We start from the raw sequence: 16,335 nt of genomic DNA, 5'->3' as shown, positions 1-16,335 counted from the left end.
CTTCACAACCTAACCTGGCCCAGATCCCAAATTCCCTCAAGACTCTGAAACAGAGGAAGCCATGGCAAGGCGGGAAGCAAAGTGCTCCTCCACCTCCCTCTCTCTCGGAAGTGTCACCCTACCTCAGCATACCAAATTTCATGTCATGTTAAAACTCAAACAAATTATATGTCAAACCCAGGAGCTCGCCATCCAAGCCAGAGCCGCTAATCTGCTCTAGCTCTTGTGGTTTGGAGCTTTGGGGAAAATTAAAGAACTTTAACACCAGGCTCCTAAAACACTTTAGTTCTTAAACCATAACCATATTTTGGACCACTTGTGAGGAAATGGCCATGGAAGAAGGACACGTGCAACCACTTACTCAGATTTGTTGAGGGCAAGACTGGTCCAATATGCTTCAATTGGAGCACTCACCACGGCATCAAAAAGGACTTCTTGTATCAATTCTTTATCACCTGTTCAGAGGGGCACAGTTGAGGAGACAGCTTTGGCTGAACTCCCAAGAGGGGACAAGCACTCACCAGGCTCACTCTACAGTATCATCAGGCTCCTTTCTCACACACGCGTGTTGCTTTATGAGTTAATCTCCCTCTAGCCAAAACTAGGAAACACAGTTCTGATACCTGATAGGCTAGCAATACACGGGCCCCCTAATGCATCTGGAAGAGACAACAGTCAGTTGAGACCCCTGGGTGGATCACACTTCAGCTGTCTGCTTTCTCTCCCCATCTAAGTAGTTCAGGCCATGGATCAACATGCTGGCACCGAGATGTGAAGTGCGGGGTACAGAAGGCAGTACTCCTGCAGAAGTCTGCTCTTGTCAAGCCCATTTCTGTCCTCTATCAAAACCTGCGATTCTCTTCAGGGCTCTGATCTTAGTCGGTTGTAAGGAGGGAAAGAGATATGATAACTTAATGACTAATGGGACTTAGTCATTGAGTTTTGTGAGTCTTTCCATTTAAGAATTTTTTTTTTATATCAAAGGGGAATATCAGTCCCTATTCAAAGTGACTACTGGTAGAGTCTGTGGAAGAGGCCAAGGAATGAGGGAGCCATCACTGAGTGTAGAGGAGGCATCCTAGAGCCCTCCAATCACATCGCAGATACGGCAACTAATTACCCCATAAGGGAGGCCAGCTCTCCCCTTAGCTGGGATCCAAGAAGACAAAGGAGCTTTGCTGTAAAAGCAAAAACTGGAAACAACACATTATCAAAAGCACAATGGATGCACTGAGCTATAGGTATGTAATGGAATTCTATATACGAATTCAAACAAACGCATCAGCGCTAAATGATCAGCCCAAATGAACCTCAACAACACAAAGAGTAAAAATACAAGTTGCAGAACAATACATATAATATGGTGCTATATATATATATGTGTGTGTTTATATATGTGTGTGTGTATATGTATATATAGTGTGTGTATATAAAACCAACAAAACCAAATCTGTTGCCGTCGAGTTGATTCTGACTCGTAGCGACCCTATAAGACAGAGTAGAGCTGCCCCATAGGGTTTCCAAGGAGCGGCTGGTGGATTCGAACTGCCAACCTTTTAGTCAGCAGCCAAACACTTAACCACTGCGCCACCAGGGCCCATATATGTATATACGCATAGTTTAATTTACAGAACAATGCTCCATATTGTTTATGAATACCTACATATGTAGTAATGATACGAAATACATGGAAGTGATTAACAAATTCAGGGCAGATGTTCTATCCGGGAGGGAAAGAGGGAAATGGGACTGGGTGGGGATACCCAGGGGCTTCATCATTAACTTTAACGTTTCATTCCTCAAAAAGCACATGAAGCAAATATGGCAAAATATTAAGATTTGATAAAGCCAACTTGTGAATATAAGGCTGTCCCTATACTATCTCTATACTTTTTTTTTTAAATATGTCATTAAAACAGGTCAAAGAAGATGAGAAATTGGGCCTGTGTGATAGCCACCTGATCCTTTCCCTGCCAGGGTACATTCCAAAATGGAAATCCATCCCACCGAGATGTCATTCAGTAGCTGGATACCCTCCTGACACTTGTTGGGTTGCTGTGGTTATTCCATAAGATAACGTAAATAAAGTACTTTTTCCATCATTCAATAAACGATATTCGCTGGTGGTGGGGGCAGGTGCCAGGCCCACTTTTCGTGAACTTCCCCCCTGCGCCAACTTCAGTTACTGGAACTAACCTGTGATAGCATCAGGTCTGCTCCTGCACCTGGCGAGTGTGCCCACCACCTCTACACTGGCCGCTGGTCATTTCTTTCTCACTGAGACCCACCTCCGGAAAAACCCAGAGGGTACTTGGCAGGGGGAGAGGAAGCAGAACATGTACTACAAGAGGCACCAGGTGACAATGGTGACCCCACTCTCGAGAGAACCAGGATACCAACATTACAGCCTTGGATGAGACAAGTTCTATTTACAGCCCTGGTTGCTCATCTGTAAAATCAGGGAGCTAGATGCCTGGGCATTTACCATCCCCTCCCAGGTGCAATAGTTCCCTCCTATTCAAGTGCTCAACTAAATAGCTTGGTAGGTGGACAAATCCAATGCAAAGGGTTAAACCTGGATTGGAGATTCTGTGTGACTTTTGGTAATCCACATTCTTATCTCCCATTTCTACAGGACGCAGGCATTTAGCTGGATTTAATGTAACTGATGGTTTCTGCCAAAGCAAAGCTTCCCTTGAAAACTAAGGCAAAACATGGTTTTGTGTTCACTCTGCCCCACTACCACATGCACACCCAACACATGTTGGAAAGAAGACTCACATTGGAGCAGAGGTTCTTTGCCTTTGAGGTAGAGCTTAATAGCTTCTAACTGCGACAGATGACGGTGTTCAGGGTGTAGGTCAGTGTTGCAGTAGGACCTAAGAACAACAAGAGCATGTCAGTATCGAGAACATTGCCTTCCTTTTCCTCTGCACCAGGAGAACTCGGCAAGGGAGCACAAGCAACATGAAATCAAAGAAGGCAACAAAGACCAGTGCTGATGAAGGACTCTTTAACTCTTACCATTCATCTGCCAAGGACACATCAGGGTGTTCTAGGTCGTGAAGGCCTGGAGGTCAAGGAGAAGGGGTTAATGAGAACGTACTGCCCACATGGGGCACTGACTCCCCCTCATCCTCCCTTGTGCTTCAGGTACTCCAGGGCAGGGCCATGGAGTGGGTTAAGGTGGACATCAACCCAAAGGGTTCTGGCTGGGAACAGGAACTCTGCCCAAAGGAAACAAGTTCTCCTCCCGGGCGGAACTCTCCCCTGCGTCTGCTTCTCTCACCCACCATGCGGCATTGCCTGGCTGTGTATCCCAGAAATTCACTGACTACTTGAAGACAAACGCCACACCATGAGTACTCGGAGAGAAGCTTAGCAGCTGTAGAAACAATGACTTTGGAGCCCACATAGTCTGAGTCAAAAACAGGGCTGGGCTCCTTACTCCTGTGTGTCCTTGGACAGGTTACTTAACTTTCCTAAATGTCAGTTCCTTTATGTGAAAAACAGGAATAATAATAGTCCCTAACTGATGGGTGGTTGCGAGGATGAAATTATAGGCTGAATGATATGAAATGGCCAATACTCAACTGTGTCTGAGCAGCAAAAATAGCTAGTTGTTTCAGGATACTAAGTGAAAAAGAGTCGTCAGTCTGCAAAGATAGCTAGGGGAACAGGGGCTTGCAGGGAACCTGGGAGTTTTCATAAAATGCTCCAGGCCACCTGACCTCTATGAAATCACCCTCTCTTTACTTGCAGTGTCTTTTAACTTGATTTTCGTAGGCCATCAGCAGACAGACACTTCTGAATTATGACCTAGGAACTCGCATGATGCTTACAGCCTATTTTAGGATACACAGTTTCCAAAATGACTACCAGCGTATTACTGCACTCAGGCCTCCAGCTGCCCCCTCAAATACAACTGTATACAATAAACAGTAAAAGAATAGACTTATTGCACAATCCTGCTTTATTTTTCAAGAATTGGGGATGGATTAGATTGAGTATCATCACATATGACCCAAGTGGACATATTCTGGTTCTAACAACTACTGGCTGAATGACCTCGAGAAAGTCACCTCACCTCTCTGAGTTACATCAACTGTAAGGTGTGGATAATAATGCCTAACTCACAGAAGACAAGAGGGGGTAAAGTGGGGTAGTGTTCAGTCCTGAGTACAATCCATCTATTCATCCACCCATCCATTCATCCATCTGTCCTTTTTTCTCTCCCGTGCTCCCAATCCTCTTCCTTCCTCCCTCTTTCCTTCTTGCCTTCCTCCCTTCCACCTGTTCTTCCTTCATTCATTCTGTACATTTACAGAGCATCTACTGTGTGCCAGACATTATATGAGAACCTGAGAAAATAGTAATGAGCAAAATAAAAATCACTGTCGTTATGGTACCTTCTAGTGGCAGAAAAGAGACAAGTAAAAGAAATTAAAATTAAAATATACAGCTTATTAATTGGTGGTGAGCACTATGAAAGAAAACAGAGCATGGAAAAAGGATAGGGAATGTCAAGAGATGAGAAGGGGGAGAGAGTTTCAAATTTAAATATGATGATCAGGGAAGGCCTCACAAGACAGTGATTTTAAGCAAAGAGTTGGAGGAGGCGAGGGAGAGAGCCACATAGATACCTGCGGAAAGAGCGCTCAGGGCAGAAGGAATAACAAGTGCAAAGGCCCTGAGGTGGGACTGTACCTTTCTGAATATTGTGTTAATGATGTGAACTGTATCTATTTTTCTAGGCTCAGTTCCAGTCAACTTTCATCTACAAAGTCTTCCCTGGCTATATTTCATAGCATCTTACATAAATGATCAAGTCCTGAAGGGCAGATCTTTTTGATTGTTTCCTCTCAGAGTTCCTGGGGTATCAAGATTTTAATTTTTCCCTAATTCTCTCACCTCTGATTTTGGTCCTCCAGACAAAATCATATCCACTGATATTTAATAATGCAGACAATGAAAATGACATAAGCTCTAATTTATTCAGAGACTACTGCATACGATACATATAAAAGATAACAGATAAAGTGTTAAGGAGGTTCCGAAGAGAATTATTTCAGTAGGCACAGCTACAGCTCCATGCTTTCAACCTAGAAACGACTCCTTACATTTCTGAGCAAAGTCTACCTGTTCACCATCTTCCTAATGTCTAGCATTAGCAAAGGCTCTTGAAAATTCCTACATGCAGGATGGCAGCATCCCCTATGGGAGATCCCACAGAAGTGTGGTTCCAACTCTAAGGACCTTCTTCTCCTGCCAAGAACAGAGCAGAACAATAATCACGTCACAGCCCTTATAGATGACGTGACCCTCTACTAGTTAGCCCAAGGGGAAACAGCTTTCTCCGGCTCTTGTTACTTAGCAAAGTTGGCAGGGTTATAAGTCCTTCCCTTTACAGAGGACCAACAGCGAGAGGAAGATCTGACCTCATTTGTGGAGATAACCAGACACTCTCCCCCTTGGAGAGGACTCAGACCAGTTTCTTACATGACGGCTACAGTTAGCTCTGAAATTCTGTCTGTGAGACTGCTCAGCTATGAACACATAGGGAGAAGATAATGACCAAAGGAATGATCCAAAAGACAATGCAAAACAATTTGCATGTGTGTGTCAGAGAGACAGAAAGAGAGAGAGAGAGAGAGAGCAAAAGGAGGAGGGAGTGGCAGGTCCACGTATTGAGGGTTGAAAGACAAGTAATCCGTTAATAACCTCTTTTCTGTTGCTCTGACCATGAGCTGTTTCCTCAGCTTGATCTTAGATGGTTTAGACATGACTTTTCTGGCTTCATGGGCAGTGATGTCCACAGAGCCATACATGGTCCATACAACCAGAAAGTTCTAGAAGTTTTTTTTTTAAAAGATCTCTGAGAACACATCTTGTCAAGCATCTTGCCCAAGTCACAGAGCTGCCCGTTTTCTCTCGTGTGTCTCTGGGAAGATGGACCACATGATCATCTCCGTGGTGGACACACTCTGTGTTCTAGCCAGTTCACAAGGAATCCCTCAACTCTCCTTTCTGTTCCTAAAGATCTCACAATTATTTGAGACAGAAGCCAACACTGTGAAACAATGCATAGCCAGTCAGCAGCAAAGCACAGGTCACCTATGGAACTGGGGATCGCAGGGACCATCAACTGATACTTCTAGCCCTACCAGATAGTTTGAGTGAGCCATGGAATGGTTCAGCTTCTCGAATTCACCACATTCATTGGTAACCAGCTCAAATCAGTTGAAGTTTGGGTTGTAACTGACCTTCCTGCACTTGGACATACTTCCCAGGGACACTAAAAGGAGTACTGGTCTAGTCCAACTCCTCCTCTGTGGACATGCAAAACTACTGCCCAGACTGGGCAAGCAACTCGCTCCAGGTCACCTAGGGCTCAAAGCCCTTCAGAAGGCTGCTCCTTCCCTCTCTGTGAGTTTGTAATACTGCAAAGGTAACCTTTCTGAGCCTGTTTCCTCCTCTGTTATGACACTACCATTACCATAGGTCTGACTCGGTTGTTGGGAGATGAGAAAGACGGTACATGTGTGACAACAGTTTTCCGGTTTAAAGAGTTGTAACAGCTGCTACTACTTCCTGGGAGCTTCCTATGTGCTGATGGCTTTATGAAGAGAACGGAGACCTCACGGTGCTACTTACTCCTTCCGATCAATGTTAATCATTTAAATGAATGCAGTTCTCTGGACCACAGCTGCCACCAACTCAAGCTTCTGTCTCATCTGTGTAGGATACTGAGACTTGCATATGTGTGTTTGAGTTTTGACATTAACTTGTATGTTTCCTGGTACTGAGTTTTATGTATGAGAAGAATATAGTTGATGTATGACTCCCGTGTGTTGCCTCAACGACTGTGTAGATTATAGAAAAATAAACCAAAAAATATTTGTTATGGACTCAATTCTGACTCACGGGGACCTCAGGAGTGTCAACGTAGAACCATGCCCCATAGGATTTTCAAAGGCTGATTTTTTTCGGAAGTAGACCGCCAAGCTTTTCTTCTGAGATGCCTCTGCATAGACTTGAACTGCCAAACTTCCAGTTAGCAGCCAAGCATGCTAACCATTTGCACCGCCCAGGGATTGTAAATCAGTAAAATTATAATGAAGGCCATCACTAATCGGGCTTGCCACCAGCCTGAAACAGTCTAGGCAAGCAAGGTGACATCAGGTGGACAATTAGTTGCATCAAATACTCAGGGAAAAGGATGGACAGAGGAACAAGATATTTAGTCAACCCAATAGCTAGCTCCAGAGCTTTCTTCCCATACCACGGATGAGACAGACAAAGAGAGAACCTTACCTTCTTCAATGGTCACATTTCCTCGGAAGAAATATTTCCCATGGCCTCTGGAGAGCGCCACACCTAAACTGTGCAGAGACACAAAGCAGATCTTGAAATTCATGGCATTGACTAGAATAGACTTGCGGGCTAACATTTTCATTTTCCATTTTCCCATTTCCATTTCATGTTCTGTAAATAATTTTTTCAAACAGTTTACTTTCAAAACCCCACTGATTATAGTTGGTATTGGTTTTTCCTAGGTTCAATCAGCTGCTTCAAAGTAATTTCTGATTAGAAGTGCCAGCAGCAACTGGCTGCTCTTACGTGTCTTTAAGAGGTGTGGCAAACTACTCGCCCTTCCAGCAAGCCCTTCTCCTAGATCCCATCCTCAGGGCCATCAGCCTGCTCTTTGCTACTTCTTTACACATCCCACCCCTACATTTAGCCAGAGATGGGTCCTTCCAGGTCTCAGAGTTTGGGACTAGGGAAAACTGACTCCTTCTCAAGGACAAAAATGAACACACTCACTACCACTTGACTGTAGCCACATTACTGCGTTGTGGGCTTCTCTAGCCAACCCTCTCCCTAGTCTCATAGAGTTTTCACACTCTTACTGGCTTGATTTAAGCTCTTTTCTGTTCTTGCCTAAAGTAAGAGAATATGTTTTGAAAACAGTCTTTTCATTTGGCAAACCCACCGAGTGGCTCATGTATTCCCTCGATTGCTCCCGGTTCCAAATGGAATCCACCCATGATTCCTGGCAATATCTGACACAGATGCCAGAATTCATTTTTTTAGCTAAATCTATAGTTAATTAACTCTCTTTTTAGCTCGGTGAGGCACCAGTTCAGAAACGTGAAGCAGCCCTACTGAAATCACATTTTACAAAAAGCATCACCACACTATGTTACTACAAGTGGGGGACTTAAGCACACCACAGACGCATCTGAAAGCAGGCAATGAGGCCAAGCCATTTTCCAGGATCATTACAAAGAGAAATAACAGGATTCAAAGGTAGACAAACACAGCAGGACAGTTCAGAGAAATCAAAACAGAAGCACATCATGTAGGGATGGATATGCCACCTCCAAGTTGGAAGGGTTGTTTGTTTGTTTGTTTTTTTGGTCATGGAAATAAAAGGCGAAATGGAACTCACTAGGCAGCCATTTAGATGGTTAAGGACCCTGGTAACCCTCTGAACTCGTTTCTCCACCCTTGTTGGGAACTCCCAAAGCTTATTTGCTTGATAATGAGATGCAAAGCCATGAGAAATTGAGTGAGTTCTCCTACGTGAGCCTGAACCATCTTCCCCCTTCTGGAAGAACAAAGCCCCTTCCTCACTCTTTCCAGCCTTTCGGCAGGGTGTGTGGTTATCTTCAGATGATGAGCTCTGAGAGCATCAGCAGCTTTTGTACAAACACAACTGATGGGTCTGATGGAATGTCCATGTATTATGGTCAGCTCTACCTGAAAGGAGTACCCTTGATGTCTGTATAATAGTAGTCATTTGTCATCACCAAAACCCGTTTCTAGATTGAAAAAAAAAAGGTCGTAGAGAAAAGAAAACATGGTTAGTCTGCTAGGTGAAGTTTCCAGAAATAAATAAAAATAAATGGACACACTATGATCAGGTTAACAGTACTACATGAATCTTGTTTGAGATAAGTAAAGACAAGAGAAAAATGATCTCAGTGAAAGATATTTATTCCAGATATAGCTTTCAAAGCTAATTTTTCACAGTGGGTTGTTTTAAATTAAGCAGCAAGAATGTTTTAGAAAAATGTACCCCTTTGTCCACTGTCTTCTTCACCTCCATGGAAAACTTGCCCGTCTTCCGATTCACCATGGCGTTTCTTAACTAAAATGATAAAAGAAAATTGATGTGTTAGTTCTTCCCTGGGTTACTATGTGATCAGGGCACTACACACACTCTCTTCAGAGGGCATCTGGTGGTCAATGCAAGGTGAAGGTAACATGGGGCTGGGCTGTTATGCCACCAAATCTCAGGCGCCTGCGCATTAAGTCTGCACCTCGCATTCAGATCTCTACATTGGGGCTTCTGAAGAATTAACATCACTGCTGTGGTTAAGAGCTACGGCTGCTAACCAAAAGGTCAACAGTTCAGATCCACCAGCCGCTCCTCGGAAACCCTATGGGGCAGTTCTGCTCTGTCCAATGGGGTTGCTGTGAGCTGGAATCGACTTTGTGGCGATAGGTTTAGGTTTTTTTTTTTTATTTGCTCTTGTACAATGGGCCAGAGGCTAACAGCATAAATACATGGCTTTCAACTTCAATTTGGGGTGCCCATGGAAGCCTCAGGACGATAACAACAGAAGCCTGCATGATACTGATGAATCTCTGTGATTCAGAGAACGAACCCCCAGCAAGCCCCTAAAACACTCAAAAAGAAAGAATGTCTCCAGGGCCAAGTTACGCTTTCAAAAAGGGCCCTGATTTGCCATGGAGAAATCATTTCTCAAAACACAGTCAAGTTAAAGACGTTTTTCTACACAGCAGTTAAAAAAAAAAAAAAACAACCCTACATAAGGCCAATCATTTGGAAGACAGGGATTAGCTTCTCATGGCATGAATCATTGTCAAGTGCGCCAATTAACGGACTCGCTGACGGGGCAGGAACAGGGTGACCCGTATCTGATTTTTGGAGGTCGCATCTAGGCACCATGAGTCTGGCCCTCCTCCTCCCCTCTCCCGGCTGACCTCTTCTAATTACGTGTGGCCCTTCCTTGGGTTCAGAGGAGGACAGCAGACGCGGTGATGAAAGATGTGCCATCGTGGGCACCAATGGGGGACGACAGGGAAGGCCATTTAATGGAAGAGGAGCAAATGCTGACATGCCACAGCCTGTCAGGAACAGCTCTCTCCCAGACCCGTGCCTTGGTTTTTTCTCCCTTCCTCTCTTGTCTCCTTTGAGGAGCGTGAGTAAGAGCTGGTCGATAGAAAACTGCAACGCTGGCAGAATCTAAATTTGATTCGGGGCTGTCTAGATTTGGGTTCACGTTCCCAGCTTCTGGGAGAAAGAGTAAAAGCGTAAGTTTTAGCTGCAGGCATGTATAAAATAAAACATATATTTTACTCTAGATATTTTTTAACAACACATAATGGGCATTTCTGGAAATATTTTCCCATTCTAACTTCTGTGGTTTTGGATGGGGAGAGCTGGTCCTAATTAAGTCTACTTTCCAACTTTTAAGAACGGCTTGATTTATCTTTAACATGGTTTTCATTTTTCCTCTTTCTGGTGCCTGCCTAAAGCCATTTGGGAGCTTCCCCTCTCACATTCCCCAGGCAAGTCAGAGATTAGGTAAGCCTCTCCCTGCCTCCATGCCACCCCCTCAAACTCCCAGTTGCACAGGCCAATCCGCACCAGTGGCCTGGGAGGGTTCAAGGCCAGGGGCATTGATGCTTTCTGGAGGCAAAGGCTCAGATAGTCAGTCTAGTCTTTCCCTTTTCTGCATAATAATGAAAGTGGGTTACATACACTGACAAAACACGGGTAAGGCGGGATAGCACTGTAAAGAAATGGACCCTGGAGCCAGAACTTTACGCTCTCCAGCAAATAACTCACCCGCTCTGTGCCTCAGTTCCCTCTTTTGTAGAATGGGACTCATGACACAGCCATCTCATAAAGTTGTAGTGAGGAATAAATGAGTTAATATTTACAGAAGTGCCTGGTATACCCTAAGTGCTCAATAAATGTTAGCTACCGTCCATCACCATCATGATTGATCCTCACCTTCTCCTCTACCTGCTTCTCTTCGTCTTTATCATCATCACCACCCTACGATCTTCCCCCTAATCTTTACTTGGCTTCAGACCCCATTCAAGAGCTTAAGGAATCAGGATTCAAATTCTAGTTTGCTTGACATAAATGCCCACGCTCTACATCAGTGCTCTTGACTTAATCACATAAGAAATAAACCTTACCATGAAGATGCCCTCTGATATTTCCTATCTTAGTCTATTTCATTGGTTTTAATTGCTGCTCATGAACCAGCAAATGGATTTGGTGACCACTCCAGCCCTCCGGTTTGAAAATTACTGCTCTTAAGAGTGGTGACCCAGGATTTCAAGGTTTGAGTACTGCCACTGACACAGACCAGCTGTCCTGTGACCTCTCTCTGTGGCTCCATTTCTTCATCTTTCATTCATTCTGTCAAAAGTGTTCCTGAGTGAGGACTCCCAGACCCCAGTGACCCTGACAGGTGCTGTAAAAACTGTGCTCATCAGATTCTTCTTTAGCTCCAATGACAATGAGACACTGTTTACCGAGCCCTTACCATGTGCTAAGGAGCCTTGGCGGTGCAGCGACTGCTAACTGAAAGGTTAGTAGTTCGAACCCACCAGCCACTCTGTAGGAGAAAAGACCTGGTGCTCTGCTCCCACAGACTACAGCCTAGGAAACCCCATGGGGGAAGTTTTACTATGTCACGTGGGGTGGCCATGAGTTGGAATCAACTCGACGGTAGAACACAACAACTACTAGTATGTGCTGGGCTCATGGATCATTTAAGATTCTCAAGACCATCTTCTAAGGTACCATTACTATCTCCATTTTACAGGTGGGGAAACAGAAGCAAAAAGTTAAGAAACATGCCCAAGTCACACAGCCTCTCTGCCTCTTGAACCCATTCTCTTAATACCTGCTTCTCAAATCAAGACAGAAAACACTTGGACAAAATCAAATACTTCATAACATCAACATAAAAAGAACACATTGGTATTTCTGGTTTTAATCAAAGAAAAATTTTTCAAAATTGATCACACGATAGTCTGAGGTTGTAACTTCCCACTAGGCTCTTCCTCAAGCTCTAGGTACTGAGTTGGGCTGACAGGAAGGTGGTTTTCTGGCCTCACTGCCAGAGGAGGCAGGGCTTTTGGTGATTTCCCAATAGCCTACTCTGTGAGAACACAGCACTGTGAGGCTGGACCATCCCCAAAATGTCACTTTTCCATTGGAGGAGACTGAGGCTTGAGACAGGGAGCAACTTGCCCAGAATCACACAGCAGGTCAGTGGCACAACCAGCCCAGGAGCTAGGTTCCCAGATGGCAGCAGAGGTGCCTGGAACAGAGGCAAGAGAGGCAAGTGCTCTCAGTCCTGACTGGGGCTGGGAGTGGTCACCAATGACCAGGACATGCTGCTTGGATCTCTCCAAACACCCCTTCAGCTCGCCTATATTTACAACAGTGAACAGCCGGAAACACAGCCAGGTGGAGGAAAATTTCCAAATGAGCTTCTGTGTGCCCATATGATAGAATATTACGGAGTCATTAAAAATCACATTTCCAGACATTCTACTTAACACTTAGTCAAAGAAAGGCAAACTAAAATATCGATGATATACATTTTTTTCCCCATTAAATCATCAAACATCTGCAAGTGTGATAATGCAGTGGATGCTAAAGCAGTGTGGTCAATAAAAGGTAAAATCCCCTCAAGCTGAAAATAGTCATCTGGAGACAATGCTCAGGATCCCAGATCTCCAGGAACCTGTCTTTACCCTGTGCCCTGGGCTATTCAGTTCAAATGGGCTTCCCCAGAGATTCTGATGACTCTCTCTCGTCTGCAACCCTGAAGCTGAAACAGCTTCACTGACCTGCTCAAAGTATCCACTGTACTAACGATCCCCTTACAGCTGGTGGCCATACTTCCAGTTCCATTATGAAGCTGCCACTCTTACCTCCCTGGGTTAGAGCTTGTTAAGGAAGCTTTCCCCCTGGAGAGTCATTAATCACCTTAGCTTTCGTGTATAACTGTATAATAACAGCTTACTCTAATGGTGGCTTGGTGTCCACATCAGAGCATGAGCCCCAACGTGCACATTGAAACCCCTAATGACACATGATCCTGGCCGAGCTGAGATTAAATGGGAAGGAAGATGCAGTGGATAAACAGGTCTATCATTTGCAAGCAAGCAATTCAACCAACATATGAAAACAGACTTGAGCCCAGGCACCTGTACAGAAAACTCCTCTCTTTCTCCATGTCTCAGTTGGGGCTCTCAGGATGGCTGTACTTGGTTTGGGGGTTTAGGGCTCAAGGATGAGCTGGGGAGACACTGGAGAGGGTTTAAAGAAGAACAAACTAAATAGACAAAGGCTCCAGAAAAATACCCCAGGAGGAGAGACTTATAGAGCTCTGGAGAAAATTTCTATTAGAGTCATCACAGATAAGAAGAAATGTGAGTTGACTGGAGGGCTGTAGAAAAAGGGCTTATACTGCAACAGAAAGAAGTTTGGTTGAACTTGAGGTAGAATCTGATGGTGTAGTATTCGCAACGCCACCATGTGGACAAACATTTGTTTAGCAGCTACTGTGTGCAAGGCATGCCCTGTCTTTACTGCAACCTTTCTGGGAGGATGAAACACATACTATGAGGCACTTAAACAGAGATGTCAAGGGAGCCATGGATTCTATTCCATGGCACACCATAGGGATCAAGAGCAGAACTTTGGGGGCCGCACTGCATGGGTTAGAATCCACCTGCTTGTCCTTTGACCAGAGTTGGAACCTACCTGCATGCCCTTTGACGTCAATACTCTCTGCCTCAGTTCCTTATTTGTAAAGTAGGAATAGCACACCTTCCACATCTATAAAGTGGGGATAGCAATAACACCTGCTTCGTAGGGTTTGGAAAAAGAAGTTTGTTGGCGATTGAATTGTGTCCCCCAAACATATGTGTTGTAAATCCTAAACTCTATACCTGTGGTTATAATCCCCTTTGGGAATGGGTTGCCTTTGTTATGTTAATGAGGCAGGATTAGTATTTTGGGTCAATCTCTTTTGAGATAGGAGAGATTAACCAAGCAAGTTAAGAAGCAGAGATGCGGGAAGAGAGATGCCAAGCCACAGGAAGACTGCCAAGGAGACGAAGCATAGAAGACACAGGACCTTCCGCCAGAGCCGACGGAGACAGAAAGCCTTTCCCTAGAGCCAGCACCCTGAATTTGGACCTCTAGCCTCCTAAACTGTGAGAAATTTACATTTGTTAAAGCCACCCACCTGTGGTATTTCTGTTATAGCAGCACAAAATAACTAAGATAGAATCGTGTACCAGAATTGTAGGGGGTTGCTCTACCAGATACCTAAAATGTAGAAGTGGTTTTGTAACTGGTAGTGGGTAGAGGCTGGAAGAGCTTTAAGATGCCTAATAGTAAAAGCCTGTATTGCACCAAAGAGACTGTTGGTAGAATTATGGACGTCAAAGGCAACTCCAGTGACGGCTCAGAAGGAAGTGAGGAGAGCTATAGAGAAAGTCTCTATCATCTTAGAGAACACATACGGCATGAGCAATAGAATGTTACTAGACATGTGGACATTAAATGTGCTTCTGGTGAGGCTTTAAAAGAAAATGATGAACATGTGATTGGATAATGGAGGAATGGGGATGCTTTTTATGCAGTGGCAAAGAACTTGTCTGAATTATGTTCAAACATTTGGTGGAAGGTAGAACTTGTAAGTGATAAACTTGGATATCCGGCTGAGGAGATTAACAAGCAAGATCTTAAAGGGGCGGCATAGTTTCTCCTTGCTGCTTACAGTAAAATGAGAGAGGAAAGAGACGGACTTAAAAATGAACTGTGAAAAATGAACTTAAAGATACATAAAATTCTGTTGTACAAACTAAGGGCGCATGTCCTGGAATGTACACCAAGAGCATGACTACAAAATCTTCTGCTAAAGAGATTAAGCTTGTGATTGATGGATCTACCCAACCACCACAGCAGAAAACCCATCAGCTCAGACTGAAGGAGACAAAGAAAAGAATGAAAGGAAAGAACGCTGTCTGCCCCTTGGAATTCTACAGGCAGGAAACAGGCCAAAGGAGTTGCATCTGTTGTCCTCCAAGAAAAGAAAAGGACCTGTAGCAGCTCGAAGATCAGCAGAATTGTTGGAAGGAGTACAGGAAGCAGGGCCTTCTCAGTTTCAAAGGGTGGGGCCATGATCACCTGGATCTAAAAGGGTGGGGCCACAGCCTCCTAGTTTTCAAAGAGTTGAATCTTTGCCAACTCAGTTCTGGAGTGTGGGGCTGCCGTAAGGTGTGCCAAGTGGATGGGGCTACCACCCACAACTGAGGGACCAGGGATGCCATGCCAAAGGGGCAGAAGAACAGGGACTGCCGGGACTAAGGGCGTAGGACTGCCACTCAGATGGACTATAAGAATGAGGCCGCTGAAAGCCGAGGGAGCACAGCTGCCGTCCCAGTGGGCCTGGAAGGCAGAGCTGAAGCCCAGGGCCAAGAGGCCTCCACCCAGAATCCAGACAGCACGGCCAACACCCAGAATCTGGATGACAGGGTCATTGCCTAAATGGCCTCAGAGAACAGAGGATTATTTTCAAGCCTTGAGAGCTAATGTAGTTTGCTCTGCTGAGCCTTGGACTTGTTTGGTGTATATTATCCTTTCTTTTCCTCCATTTTTTTTCCCATTTGTAATAGAAATGTCTACCTTATGCCTGTTCCACTACTGTATTTTAGAAACAGATAACTTGTAGTCTAGATTTCACAGGTTCAAAGATGAAGAGGGATTTTGCCCCAGAATGCAATACACCTAAAGTCTCACCCATGTTTGATGTATATGATTCAGAAGATTTCAGACTTAGGATGATTTAAGACTTTTGGAATGATCTGATGGGGTGAATGTGTTTTGCATGTGGGAAGAACATGAATTTTGGGGGGCCAAAGGATGGAACGTTATGGATTGAATTGTGTCTCCCAAAAATATGTGTTGTAAATCCTAACCTCTATGTTTGTGGTTATAATCCCATTCGGAAATGGGTTGTCTTTGTTATGTTAATGAGGCAGGATTAGCATAGGGTATATCTTGAGTCAATCTCTTTTTTCCTTCTAAATTTTATTTTATTGTTGTTGAGAATATACACAGCAAAACATACACCAATTCAACAGTTTCTACATGTACAATTTAGTGACACTGACTACATTCTTTGAGTTGTGCAACCATTCTCACTTTCCTTTTCTGAGTTGTTCCTCCTTCATTAACATAAACTCATTGCCCCCCAA

At 44.3% G+C, this 16,335-nt stretch overlaps 1 protein-coding gene across 1 annotated transcript in view; it reads right to left on the bottom strand.

Moving 5' to 3' along the window:
- CACNA2D3 (calcium voltage-gated channel auxiliary subunit alpha2delta 3) overlaps positions 1 to 16,335 on the bottom strand; it is a 1,058,385-nt gene that overhangs the window by 191,756 nt on the left and 850,294 nt on the right. Inside the window, exons 19-24 of the mRNA XM_004368627.2 lie at positions 9,083 to 9,154; positions 8,764 to 8,825; positions 7,315 to 7,382; positions 3,025 to 3,070; positions 2,782 to 2,879; positions 362 to 455 (exon numbers count right to left, since the gene is read on the bottom strand). Coding sequence (XP_004368684.1) covers positions 362 to 455; positions 2,782 to 2,879; positions 3,025 to 3,070; positions 7,315 to 7,382; positions 8,764 to 8,825; positions 9,083 to 9,154 — 440 coding nt within the window. The remainder of the gene's footprint in view (positions 1 to 361; positions 456 to 2,781; positions 2,880 to 3,024; positions 3,071 to 7,314; positions 7,383 to 8,763; positions 8,826 to 9,082; positions 9,155 to 16,335) is intronic.

The sequence above is a fragment of the Trichechus manatus genome, unplaced genomic scaffold (genome assembly GCF_000243295.1).
Source record: "Trichechus manatus latirostris isolate Lorelei unplaced genomic scaffold, TriManLat1.0 scaffold00001, whole genome shotgun sequence".
NCBI lineage: Eukaryota > Metazoa > Chordata > Mammalia > Sirenia > Trichechidae > Trichechus > Trichechus manatus.
This window is presented reverse-complemented; position numbering and strand designations above follow the sequence as displayed.